The sequence below is a fragment of the Epargyreus clarus genome, unplaced genomic scaffold (genome assembly GCF_041222505.1).
Source record: "Epargyreus clarus isolate Ecla_fem2 unplaced genomic scaffold, WU_Ecla_fem_2.2 ptg000009l, whole genome shotgun sequence".
Lineage (NCBI taxonomy): Eukaryota > Metazoa > Arthropoda > Insecta > Lepidoptera > Hesperiidae > Epargyreus > Epargyreus clarus.
This window is the reverse complement of record NW_027332217.1, coordinates 8,470,742-8,484,443: the sequence shown is the minus strand read 5'-3', so window position 1 is coordinate 8,484,443 and position 13,702 is coordinate 8,470,742. Positions and strand designations below refer to the sequence as shown.

At 33.3% G+C, this 13,702-nt stretch overlaps 1 protein-coding gene across 1 annotated transcript in view; it reads left to right on the top strand.

Moving 5' to 3' along the window:
• The window catches only part of LOC140744653 (uncharacterized), a 60,249-nt gene extending 48,748 nt beyond the window's left edge, over positions 1-11,501 (top strand). The window contains exon 5 of the mRNA XM_073076268.1: positions 10,485-11,501. Coding sequence (XP_072932369.1) covers positions 10,485-10,698 — 214 coding nt within the window. The 3' untranslated portion in view covers positions 10,699-11,501. The remainder of the gene's footprint in view (positions 1-10,484) is intronic.
• Positions 11,502-13,702: the final 2,201 nt, after the last annotated feature.

Sequence of the window (13,702 nt, the reverse complement as noted above, 5' to 3'; positions counted from 1 at the left end):
CACCGCCACACCTATTTCTGCCTAATAACAGCAGTGTTCGGCGCTGCTGTGTTTCGGTTTGAAGGGTGTGGTAAGGGAGACATACTTCTCCGAGGCATTCCAGCTTAGTCCTCAGGGGTAGCGGCGCATCTGTGGCCGACCTCAGGAATATCTAATCCTATCTGGGGTTGATTACAGATGTCCATGGGCGGCAGTAGCCACTTAGCATCAGGTGGACTGCATGCTCGTCTGCTACTCCTATATTATAAAAAAAACAAATGCTCGATAATCATTACCCATCCCAGTCACGTAAAAAGGATAAAAACCATTTTGTTAACTATTAAGTAATATTATACATACTATATAATACAAATCGATAAAGGTTACGAACGTTAAAATTTTCTATGATTAGTCTGCCAATTAGTAAAGAAGACCTAGCAAGGTTGACTTTACAAAGGACAACTTATAAAGGGTTAATATTATTATAATGTCTATTGACAGCCAGTGATACTCTAGTAGGAACAATTTCAAAATTTCAGCCTCTGATTAGTCCGAATAACAAAGACGAGAGAATTATGTTTTTTATTTAAAAAATCAGGGCTTTTTTAAATGGTACCTAAGGGAGAGTAAGACATGAACGATAGAGATGTGCCGAGTCAGGTCGACTCGAGTCAGTACTCGAGTACTTACATAAACTCGCATACTCGAGTACCAATAGTGATACTCGAGTACCAGTAATACTCGAATACTGACGATACTCGTACACTACAACTACTACACGTACAAGTAAAAACTTGATTAATTTTGTGTAGTGAGTGGCGTTTTTTTTTTTTTTGCTCTTCCGTGCTATTGGACTGTATGTCGTGCAAAGTACTCGAGTACTTTGTGAATACTTAGGACTCGCGTACTGACTCGATTCTTTTTTATATGAGTACTAAAGTACTCGAATACCAAAAATGGCCGACTCGGCACATCATTAATGAACGACAAGGATAATATACGAACACAGAACGTCGCGTCAGTGACGGCTGGCAGCAGTTGCTCACGACAGACAGTAGGCGATATCAATCGCTGGCAAGGACTGTCACTCTTACTTAAGCTCCTTAATTGGGAAGAAATTCATACCCACGACATCTCAGTTCTTTTTCAACATTTAATACATCGTCGATAAATCAGACATACTCGTAACTTGCTTAACAAGTAACAAACGCTTTAATTAGTTCGAGAATATTGGTACGAAATGACTTTTAGCGCTTTACAGGCTTTGGCAAAGTTATAACAATACGATATACTGCGAAACAACCAAACAAAACTTCATATCATTTGGGTAACAAGGCAAGTTATTTACAAAGCAAATTTCAGAAATCAATATTTAGTACAGATATTAAAATTTATGTCCCCCTACCTTTTACGCCCGTTTTGTTACAAACCATAAAATAATTAATTAACGTGAACATTTTCAGTATGTTGCGAGTAATTTGATATTGAAAAACGTGATTACAATGTCCCTAAACGAAGATTGTCAATACATATTGACGCGATGTATGGACCGTTCTTAACAGGTTTTTTAGAATTATTAAAAAATATATATACCTATTTACAATAGGAAAGGAAAATACAGTCTACTCGTAGTTAGTAGCTACTGCCGCCCGTGGGCATCTATAATCATAGGATTGGTCCTGAAGCATATCACAGTCGTGTTGGTACACCTGAGGACTAGTTGGAATGCCCGTCTCTTCCCTTCCACACCCTTCAAAAGATTAAATCAGATCACAAAAACCCTTAACGCTGAATAATCCGGTATTAATTCTATCATCTTCACCTACTGCCCACTGCCAGTCTATTTTTAGATCGAGAAGAGCTAAGTAGATAGCCACTAACGCCACTTTGGCCAACTGCTTGGTAAACTTAAATGATAGTCTTTAATAATGTTATCGAGAAGTCTTCATCATCAACCCATTATTGCCCCACTGCTGGGCACGGGTCTCCTCTCAGAATGAGAAGGATTAGGCCACAGTCCACCGCGCTGGCCAAGTGCGTATTGGTAGACTTCACATACCTTTAAGATTTTTTTATTTTTATAAATCTCTCAGGTATGCAGGTTTCCTCACGATGTTTTCCTTCACCATTTAGCAAGTGATAATTAATTTCTAATACGCACATAACTTTCAAAAATCAGAGGTGCGTGCCTGGGATTTGAACCTCGGACCCCTCGATCGAGAGGCCGAGTTTCTTAACCACTAGGCTATCACTTGAGAAGTCTAATGAACAATGATTTTCTATTTCTTATTCAATGGCAAAGTAGATTAAAATTAATTTATAAATAGATTTTTATATATTTACATTTTATGAGTACTATAGTACAATAGATGACTAAAACAATAACTTTTTGTAGAGGTGTATAGACGTCAAAAGAAAACAATAAAGTTCCTTTAATTTTATACAAAACCTAAGTAAAGTTTATTCTCATTGACTATTCGAACTAATGGTGCTACTTATTCTTGCTTTTAACATAAATGGAGAAAGTAATTATTTAAATTCAACCTTTTGCTTTCAATTGCTTTAGTTCGATCTAGGGCTATTAGTTACAATTAAGAACTCCTTCTTACGAAGTTCTTTTTTATACTGAAAAGGTATTAATTAAATTACCTTATTGGCTTATTGCTGAAACTACAGTATCGTAATTACTCGTACTACGTAACCAATATGTTATACCACTATGTAATAATGTTAAAAGTTATTTTATTCGCTAATAGCATAGATTAGTAAAGATACTTCGCCGCCTTGAAATTGAATGAAGCCAAAAACGGCTTATTAGTAAATTCTTTTTTTGAATTCTTGATAAATAAAAACATTTTTAGAGAAAATTTACGAATAAATAACTAATACTACGTAATTTACATAATAAATAAATAATTATTTCAATTATTTTAGGGACATTTCAGCACGGAGACGTGGCAAAACTTTTTTACGCAACTATTTCAATTCTCAAAACTGGGTACATTTTCTTGTTAGGAGTAAATAATCTTTACTAATCTATGGCTAACAGTTTTTTTTTTGCAACGAATCCAGAGAGAGAATTTTATATTTAATCTATTGATACAAACATGTTTTACTGCAAATAATAAGTACAGTATACGTGGTGGGCGCGGAGGCCTGAAAAAACAGACAGAAATAGGACCTTTTTCCACTTATTAAGAAATATATTATTCTTATACGATTTTTAAGTCGTATTTTAGAGGACTTTAGAAAAACATTAATAAAGTGAGCGATTTACGAAATAAGTTTCAAAACCTCTTGTGTAAGCTTTTCAAAAAGTGTCCTGTAAAAAACCTATTTTGAATAAAAAAATATGATTTGATTTTGATTTTTATCTAACGAATTTGCTGTAGCTAAAATATGTGATATTCTCTTAAAATCAGTTTGTCTTATCTTGGGTGTTATGATTTAATCTAAAAATGACCACATATTTAATTAAGAATAATTAAGATAGTAGGTACATATTTAATTTTATAACTTAATGAATCTAAACTATTTTATAAATTAATTAATTTAAATTATATTTAAAAAAATCAGAAGCAATATTGCTATGTATAAGTTTATATAAATTTCTATTAATCAGATTATATAGTAACTCAGACACACTTTAGGGAGAGTTCAGTTGCCTATATTACAGGTTTTTTACCCAGTTTAGGCAGCTGACGATACTTAATTATGTTAAAAACATTATTATTATATAAATATTACCACAAGAAAACCTCAAGAATAATTTATTTATGATACAACGTGTTAAGGCTAAAGGATTTAAATACATACATCTCGACACGTTGTGCATAGGACTGCCTACATAATTTCATTATACAGTTGTACACCCACTTGATGCTACATTTACTTATATTATGCAAATTTTGACTGCCTTCAGTTAAATTAAATTACAAAATATATATTTTTTCACATTTCATTACTTTTAATTATTGAAATACATAAGGGATCAAATCGTATTGGGACAGTACCAGTTTCGCCACCTTAAAAAAATCGGCCTTTAGTAAATCACATTAATAGTCTGTTGAGAGATTTAATCATAAAAATGAAGAAGTAATGGATAATGAAATATTGAGAAGCATTTACTTTCTGAAATATTTAAGTTCATAATAGTATAAACTTTTGATATTTGTGGATCACAAATGACAACTGATCTCGAATATTGAAGAAAGTACAATACAGAGAAGTACTTATAAAAAAATTAGGATACTCTATATCATCACTGAATTGATACATTGATTTTCTTAAAATACAGGCATACTAGGTCCTATTCCTATAGTTTCCGGGAATAGAACAGCTTACGTTATCCCCTGCCTATCATAAAGGGTTCAGGGAAGCAACCCGTTTACGAGAGACAGGGAATACCGTACCCAAGAAAGACGACGGTATGTTTGATCACATACTCGTACAATCCTAACCACCGAAGGTGTATTGGTAAATACTCAGCTGAGCGCAGTCCGACCGTGGCACCACGCAGTGAAGAGACCGGTCGCGTTCCTATGGAGATCCCCGAGTCCTCCACGCAGCGCTGAGTACGGTCACTGGGGTTTTTAGTGGAATAAAATCCCTTAACCCAATGTCGCTCTAACGGTACCAATCTTTTTAATGTTTCCTTCTAGTCAACAATAAAAGTCCCTTACAAAAATGTGTCATGCTGTATAAAAGTCATCCCAACATTTAAGTACTTATTTACCGTGTTACCACGTAAGGTTCGTTAGCGCGACAAACAGTTCCAAACTCAATTCTATGTAGAGTTTTTAAATACAAAGTTGCGGAGTTACGAAAACAGTATCAACAAAGTTTTATCAAATTCCTTAAGACGTTTGACTTATTCAATTTTCCGCGGTATTGTTTAATGAGTACCTGAGAATTTACTTTGACAACAAAAATATTTCGAGAAATTTGAACCTATGTATTGAAGATATTGAACGTTATAAAAAGCTATGTATTGTCTAAGTACATTTAACTATACAGGGTGAATCTCCATAAAGTGCACATATTGAAACAGGTAAAATTAAACCGCATTTTGTCGACAAAAAAAATATAAAAAAAATAAAAAAAATTTTTTTTTGGGTTTTACGACCTTTTGAATTTTTTTTTTGGGAATTGTGCACCTGAAGTAAATAAATCGCTATAACTTTTAAACTAAGATGGTTATCAGGTTCAAACAAAAATAACAATGATTGCCAATGATAGGCCGTACTGATCCATGAAAAAAAAAAACAAAAAAAAATCATCTTCCCAGGAAAAAAATGTCAGATTAGTGCAAAAAAGCACTTTTTTTAGGTAAAATTTTCAGTAATCATCAATTTCCTCAAAATAATCTAGGCATTTTATTTTTGTATTATTGTTTAATGCAATTCTACGTCGTATTAGCTTTCAAACACTAAAAAAACCACGCCTCTAACTCAAGTATAAAGTTTGCTAGGAACGTTTCAAAAAAGATACTCATGACGCGACGCACGTGCGCCCTAATAAAACTGGTATAGTCCGACCTATAATTAGATGTCCAAAATATAAACAAAGAAAACTATCAAAAATATGTTTCAATGGTAAATTCATGGTAGTTTCTTATTTTTGACGATATTAAAGTGATAAAACTGTAATAAAATAAATCTTTAATAATTAAAAAAAAAACACTAGTTTGTATTAAAAATGTTATTTATTACCAACACCCTTAAAAACTGCCTTTGTTTAAGCGCTCGTAGGAAACTTTATACTTAAGTTAGAGGCATGCTTTTTTTAGTGTTTGAAAGCTAATACGACGTAGAATTACATTAAATAATAAAAATAAAATAAAAAGCCTAGATTATTTTGAGGAAATTCACGATTACTGAAATTTAACCTAAAAAAATTGCTTTTTTCACACTAATCTGACTATTTTTTTCTGGGAAGATAAGCTTTTTTGTTTTGTTTTTTTCATGGATCAGTACGGCCTATAATTGGCATTCATTGTAATTTTTGTTTGAACATGATAACTCTTTTAGTTCAAAAGTTATAGCGATTTATTTACTTTAGGTGCACAATTCCAAAAAAAAAACTTCAAAAGGTCGTAAAACCCAAAAAAAAATTTTTTTATTATATTTTTTATTTTTTTTGTCGACAAAATGCGGTTTAATTTTACCTGTTTCAATATGTGCACTTTATGGAGATTCACCCTGTATAGTAGCAAGAGATATCAGTCATACAGAAGTTATTACCAATTGGTACCACACTAATTATTGTTATCAGTTATTATTGTTATGTCAATCGATGTGATGGTGTAAGTGTGAACCGGGATGAAAATTTTGGTATGAAATCTTGTCTATATCATTTCTATCTATTAGTGTCTTTTTTATAATATAGGGGTAGTAGACGAGCATGCAGTCCACCTGATGGTAAGTGGCTACTGCCGCCCATGGACATCTGTAATCAACTCCAGATAGGATTAGATATTCCTACCTGAGGTCGGTCACAGATGCGCCGCTACCCCTGAGGACTAAGCTGGAACGCCTCGGAAAAATCTGTCTCCCTTACCACACCCTTCAAACCGGAACACAGCAGCGTTAGGTTAGCAATAGCTAACCTAACCTAACACTGCTGTTATGAGGCAGAAATAGGTGTGGCGATGGTGCCGCCGGAGTCGCACCACGAAGGGTTCTACCACCTTCACCTTTTAGTATCCTAATTTGTCAATTGTCACACTCTTCAACCCTGACTGAACTATGTTTTTTTCGTAGTTTTTATTCAAATATAGGTTTAGCATGGAACCCTATTATATTTCCGATATTAGAAATGTCGGTGTCAGAAAAGGCAAACCTGTACATAAATTCCTCTCTTTCATTCTATGACGTTTTTTTCTTTCTTTTCAAAATATCTGCAGCACGACGATACCGCGGGACATTTTATTTTTTCACCTTTCAGGCTTAAAAAATGGCTTTGTGTTCAATACCTGTGTTGTACCTTATCTACTATTTTTCCCGTCTGTAGAAAGTAATATTTTTCGAGTATAATTATGTGTATGTAGCCCGAACGGATTAACAATTTTTAAAACATGAGGTGTCGTTGGGTTCGTCTAAATAGGTCTAAAAAATACGATGTTTTTAACACGCTTTTATTAGCTTCAGACGTATGTATGTTGGTATGTTAGTATGTAACGGAATCTTTCAACATGATTTTAACCCCCTTCAAAACGTCGGATTAACTCGAAATTTGGCATACTTATTAAGGACCGATGACAATTCAATATTTTAATAATAGTTTTGTACCATTGTCCTTATCAACATCCTCTCGATTAACGATTTTCGAGGCGAGATTTTTCAAACACCTTCAGCAAAGTTCATCGCAACTTTAGATTGCAAATAATTATTGCTATTTAGTTTCAATAGGCGTAACTTTTATATCGTGATTTTTAGTTTAGAAAATAATAATGTTATTTCCCTATAACTCAAATGTTCTGAAACATATCTATAATGCCCTCTTGTAGAATGATTTTTAGGATTCCGTACTCAAAGGTTAAAACGAAACCCTCTGCGGTCTGTTCGTCTGTCGTTAGGCTTTATCTCTTAAATCGTAATAGATAGACACTTGATTTTTTTACAAACGATGAATAATGGTCGTCGCTATAACGAGAAATACTAAAAATTAATAAATAATTATAGTTCAAAAAACTAAAAAACACGCTTTTATGATAAAATCAACTAAAAAGTAGAAAATAATTTTCAATCTAAGAATCAATTAAGGAACAGTAAATAGTATAATTGTGGAAAAAGTGTGGGGTGCTCCATTTATCAGGTTTGAAAAGCACCCCACACTTTTTCCACAATTATACTATTTACTGTTCCTTAATTGATTCTTAGATTGAAAATTATTTTCTACTTTTTAGTTGATTTTATCATAAAAGCGTGTTTTTTAGTTTTTTGAACTATAATTATTTTAATTTTCTAGATTGTTTTGCATTCGCAACGTCTTATAAATAGCCTAATCTGGTTTGCTGCTATTTCATATTTATTGAATTATAGTTTATTTATTAGTGGCTAAGTTAAAAATAACCCTTACTAGAGATAAATGTGAGTGCAAATAAATAGGTTCCTTGCGTTACCCCATGTGCAACGAGATATAGAATTATTACGAGCTACAAATCAGACACAGTTATAAGCTCGAGAAAGGGAATAAATCTAGCTCAGTTGCAACTTCCTCTATATCCCCTCCTTTATCACCACTTTATATGTAAGATTAATCTTAGCTTGTTCTGAGATAACTATACAATGATTACGACGAAGAATAATTCGCCAAGTACGAGTCGAACGCGCACATGGAGGCTTCCGTATCACCATTCATTATTTTTTACTTATTTTTATTCATGTTATTATTTTCAACAATACTTAGTTATTTGTTACAACAATAGATAGCGTTGGTGTGATGACGAATAATACGTAAACAATGTATAATAAAATTAAAATAACTATATTAAAATATGTTTTATGGTTCTTATTTGTATTTATTATAATACCAGTTATATTAGTAGATACTAATATAACTGGTATTGTTTGTTTACAATCCGTTTAGATAAACGGATTGTAAACATTTCAACCGTCTTCTCAGTACGGTATAAGAGTTAGATCGAAAAATACTGGTAATTGTATGGAGACCCCCTTTAATATTCAACTTTATTTTATTTTTAGTATTTGTTTTTATAGCGGCCACCGTTGTGCATCCTCTGTAAAAATTTCATGTGACTATCTATTACGGTTTCGGAGATATAGCCCTGTGACAGACGGACAGACGGACAAACGGACAGACAACGAAGTCTTAGTAATAGGGTTCCGTTTTTACCCTTTGGGTACGGAACCCAAAAAAATAAAATAGTAATTTTAAGCTAGTTGTGATGGTAATGCATTCTAATTTAAATAATTCCAAATTAGATCTCATTTGTAGTAAAGCATCTATGGTCTATTGTCAGCAGTTGCCACTTATTATCAAGTTGACCTCATGCTCTTTTAATCTATACTAATATTATAAAGAGGAAAACTTTGTTTGTTTGTTTGATTGTAATGAATAGGCTCAAAAACTACTGGACCGATTTTAAAAATTCTTTCACCATTCGAAAGCTACATTATCCACGAGTAACATAGGCTATATTTATATGAAATATATTTGATAAATAGATTTTGAGGCGGACAAAGGTTGTCGGGTCAGCTAGTCCATAATATACAAGTACGAGTAAGTAATAAGACTGTAATTACAACAAGACATATTATTTTAAACAATGCAGTATTTCATGAAACTCTACATTTAAAAAAATAAATGTCTCGGTTGCTACTTAAGAACTGCCTTCATCTTAATTTCATAAATGTTGATATTCCATAAGTTACAATAAAATCAAGACATCGCTAAAGTAAATCTAAAAGAGATATTACGTTATTATCCATGTCTATAATGTTCTATAATAAAATAGAATTTAATACGGTCTAAAGACGGCGGGACCTAGAAAATAATATACTTAAAGGAAAAATATGAGAGCGAGTACGCATAGTTATTTTCGTTTTACTTATATTCATGCTTTTAGATATTTAATATCCACGATAAACTGGTTATGCGATGCTGATAGTCGAGCTTATCCGGCTTTAGTCATGATAAAATATTTTGCCGCATTATAATATTTTTTATATTGATTATTAAAGTTGCTGTTCTTACTTATTATTATTTTATATTCGAGATTGATGGCAATGGAAAACAGCATTGGCATTGAGCCAAAATGTCCACTGTAAAAAGATTACATTAATACTACTATTAGTATTTTTTTTTTAAATAGAAGTAGCAGACGAGCATGCAGTCCACCTTATGGTAAGTGGCTACTGCCGCCCACAGACATTTGTAATCAACCCCAGATAGGATTAGATATTTCTCCCTGAAGTCGGCCACAGATGCGCCGCTACCCCTGAGGACTAAGGTGGAACGCCTCGAAAAAGTATGTCTCCGTTACCACACCTTTCAAACCGGAACACTGCAGCACCTAACACTGCTGTTATTAGGCATAAATAGGTGTGACGGTGGTGCCGCCGGAGTCGAACCACAAAGGGTTCTACCACCTTAAAATTTATTGTAAACGATACCATTGATGGGGACGGGTCACCTGTCAGATTGTGAAGCGGGCGTTGGTCTGCGACGTTGACCATTGCATTTTGGCAGACGTCAGGCTTTTTAGATTACTTCACGAAATTTTCGTTCACACGTTAAAACAAGTTATAATAAATTCCTAATGCTCACACAACTTCGAAAATATTATGAACCTACTCCAGATCAAGGATTTAAATTTTAAGCTGCTAAGCTATCACTGCTTAAAATGTGATCTTAAAATTTATTCTTAGCCTGCCCTCGAGTAGTTTTTCAATCCTAGCAGACTAATTTTGCTGAGAGAGTGTACCTATATATATTCCTTAATGTTACCAGTTAACAGTGTCATTAATCTTATTTTCTTACAGCGCAAGAGACGAGTTCATGGTATGTGTGTCGCACGCTGGTCGGTCATGCACACCAGCGGCCAGCCATCTGCTGAAGAAGATGGCGTGGGTGCTCGCCCAGGATGTAGCAGCGTGTAGCCAGCAGCCCCGGGCATTCTGCGCCGCACCAGGGCAATACTCCGCGTCATTACTAACAGCGCTGTCTGGTGCGTTACTCTACCAGCCTCGGTTGTAAAATATGAGTGTTTATATATAATTGGTGTTAATGATTACCTAAGCTGTATTCCCATAAAATGCTAAAAATGCCAAATTTTAGTTTTACTCTGTAATTAAGATGTTAGCCCATCACAGTAGCAGTCACAAGGCATAATCAGATGAAACCTTTCTGGCAATTAGTTGCTATGTTTCTTTTTCTTGCTGGGGCCTATGCTCATTATCAGATATTATTGTTGTTTTGTATCTAAGAAAATAATTTTGTTTATAGAAATTCCTGTAAATATTTCTTTATCTCGATGAAATAAGACAACTTAGTCTTGGAAAGTGGAACGCATCTGTGATCAACATCTAGTTGTATTTTGAGACAGGTGTCCAGAGAAGCAATGACCATTTAGGTAAGCTTAGGCAAATTACATTGCACGTTCATTTGAAAAGGAAAATTAAAATAATTTGATTTTTTATATTATTCACAAACGAAATATTTATTGCTTGAGTTACGAGTACTTCTCCAGTTTTATATATTAATATATTTTGGCATCTGTGCGAATCAATTACGTAAATACCTTATATAGAGCCACCATACATAATGCATCTAGACTAACACTATAGCATTCTACCGTAAATAAATATTTTTATGTAGTTCTAAATCAAATCATAAATGCCTGTACAAATATGTAAATAGGAGTTTTTATTTGTTTTGTACTGTAGAATGTATGTGAATAGCTGTTAGTAGTAGTCGTGTAACCATAAGAATAAAGTGTTATCCTAAATACAATAAGATAATATTATATAATTTCGCGATCGTATATTTAATGTCTTCAAAAAATGTTATTATCGTGCCCATGGGCGTCGCCAGGATTATTTTCAGGGATGTGCATACCCGTTTGGACCGTAGCGATTACTATCGAAATGGTTTCATAGAATTTTACAAACTTGTTTGTTCTGGCGAACTTTTTTTTTTGCTGATATATAAACATTTCAGAGTCGGGCCAGGGGGATGCATGCACCCCCTTGCACCCCCCTGCCGGCACCCATGACCGTTCCATTTTATTGCTCCATTTTCGTGGATACCATGTTTTGCATGGAATATGTAATGAAAACATTTTTTTCAAACATTATTAATATATCACCGATTTTCTAAAATTATAAATTTCGTATTATCACGATTAATTTTATTTTGTTTGAAGACTAATGAAAAATTGTTGTTTATACAGATTGAACCTTTCACGTGTGCGTGTATGACCAGATCTGAAATATTGAGAACTAGCGAAAAATAATGAAAAGAGAAAGGAAAGCGCGAATTGAAAAAAAGTAGCGGGAACTTAACCAACCTAATTTGACGAAATGTGTTTCCTTGCAAATTAGCGTTATTCGTTTGTTTTTCTTCTAAAATTGCTTCCCAGAATTTAATCCTTATAAGAGCCACTATCCGATGTTGGGATAAAATAGGATGTGATATTGTTTTTCAAAATAAACTCGGTCAGGGAAATACATTTTTATAAATCTAATGATACAGCTTTAGTTTTAATTAAAGCATTTTTTCATAATTATAGTTTCGGATTTTGCCATCAACGCACACTTGAATATATCGTCATTTATTATCACACAGTCTCCAATATTAATATAGTATGAAATATTAAGAACCCTTAATTTCATAGTACTTATAATTTTAAATAGATTTAAAGATTAAATATATTTTTTCAAGTTGAACCATTATTAGGAAACTTAATTATACAATTAACATAGTGCGAAGTTTCATAGCCGTATTAGCCCTTACATGCCATTTCTCAAGGGAACGCTAAATTAAGCCATTATAGGGAACACGATTAGTAGACCCGAGATCATCTCATGGAATAATGAACAAACCCTTTGGAAACCAAGAAATAGAGAATATAATCTAAAGCCAGACCACCAAAAACAAAAATATATATAAATTCACAAAAACTGTACGTACATACTTTAGGAACATAATTTTTCTGCAAAAAAATTATAGCTATATAGAAATAGACAAAGACAAAAACACTTCGGTATCTTTTTCTTTTTTAACCGACTTCCCAAACGAAGAGATGTTATTTATTCGTCGCGTATTTTTTTCTTTCTTGTCATCAATTTTCTGCTAAAAATCTATATAGAAGTAGACAAAAACAAAACAGTTGAGTATCATTTTCTTTTTTGCCATCAATTTTCTGACATAAGTCTATATAGAAATTGACAAAGAAAAAATAGTTCAATATCTTTTTCTTATTGTTTGTCTAACACGATCTTTGTGATTAACGAATTTTAGTGTTATCTTTTTTACTAGCTTAACTTTTCTTGTCAAAGTTTAAATAATTTTCATGGCCAAATTTTGACAACGGAGTAAATCTCTTAAATTTAAGAGCCCATAAATAAATTTAATTTAAGTAACATACAATAATAATGCTTATGGAGGTAATATACGAGCGACAGCCCGCGCTGTATATAAGATATATGAGATGGTATATTGTGAAATTGGACAATATGTAAGAATACAATATTTCACATACTTATTTGATCACATATTTTATATTGAAGGTGGTGGAACCCTTTGTGGTTCGACTCCGGCGGCACCACCGCCACACCTATTTCTACCTAATAACAGCAGTTTTAGGCGCTGCTGTGTTCCGTTTTGAAGGGTGTGGTAAGGGAGACAGACTTTTCCGAGGCGTTCCAGCTTAGTCCTCAGGCGTAAGGGCGCATCTTTGGCCGACCTCAGGTAGGAATATCTAATACTATCTGGGGTTGATTACAGATTTCCATGGGCAGCAGTTACCATCAGGTCCACTACCATCAGGTGGGCTGCATGCTCGTCTGCTACTTATATATTATAAAAAAAAAATGTTTAATATTAACCATTAACCATGGATTTGACGACAGTCCAAATTGATTACATATGATTATTTGTTATGTTTACTGAAATATACAAAGTAAAATTAATAAAATTATATCTACGCAGGCATAATAAAATATGTCTTCACCCGTAATTTTGTTACATGTAATGATTT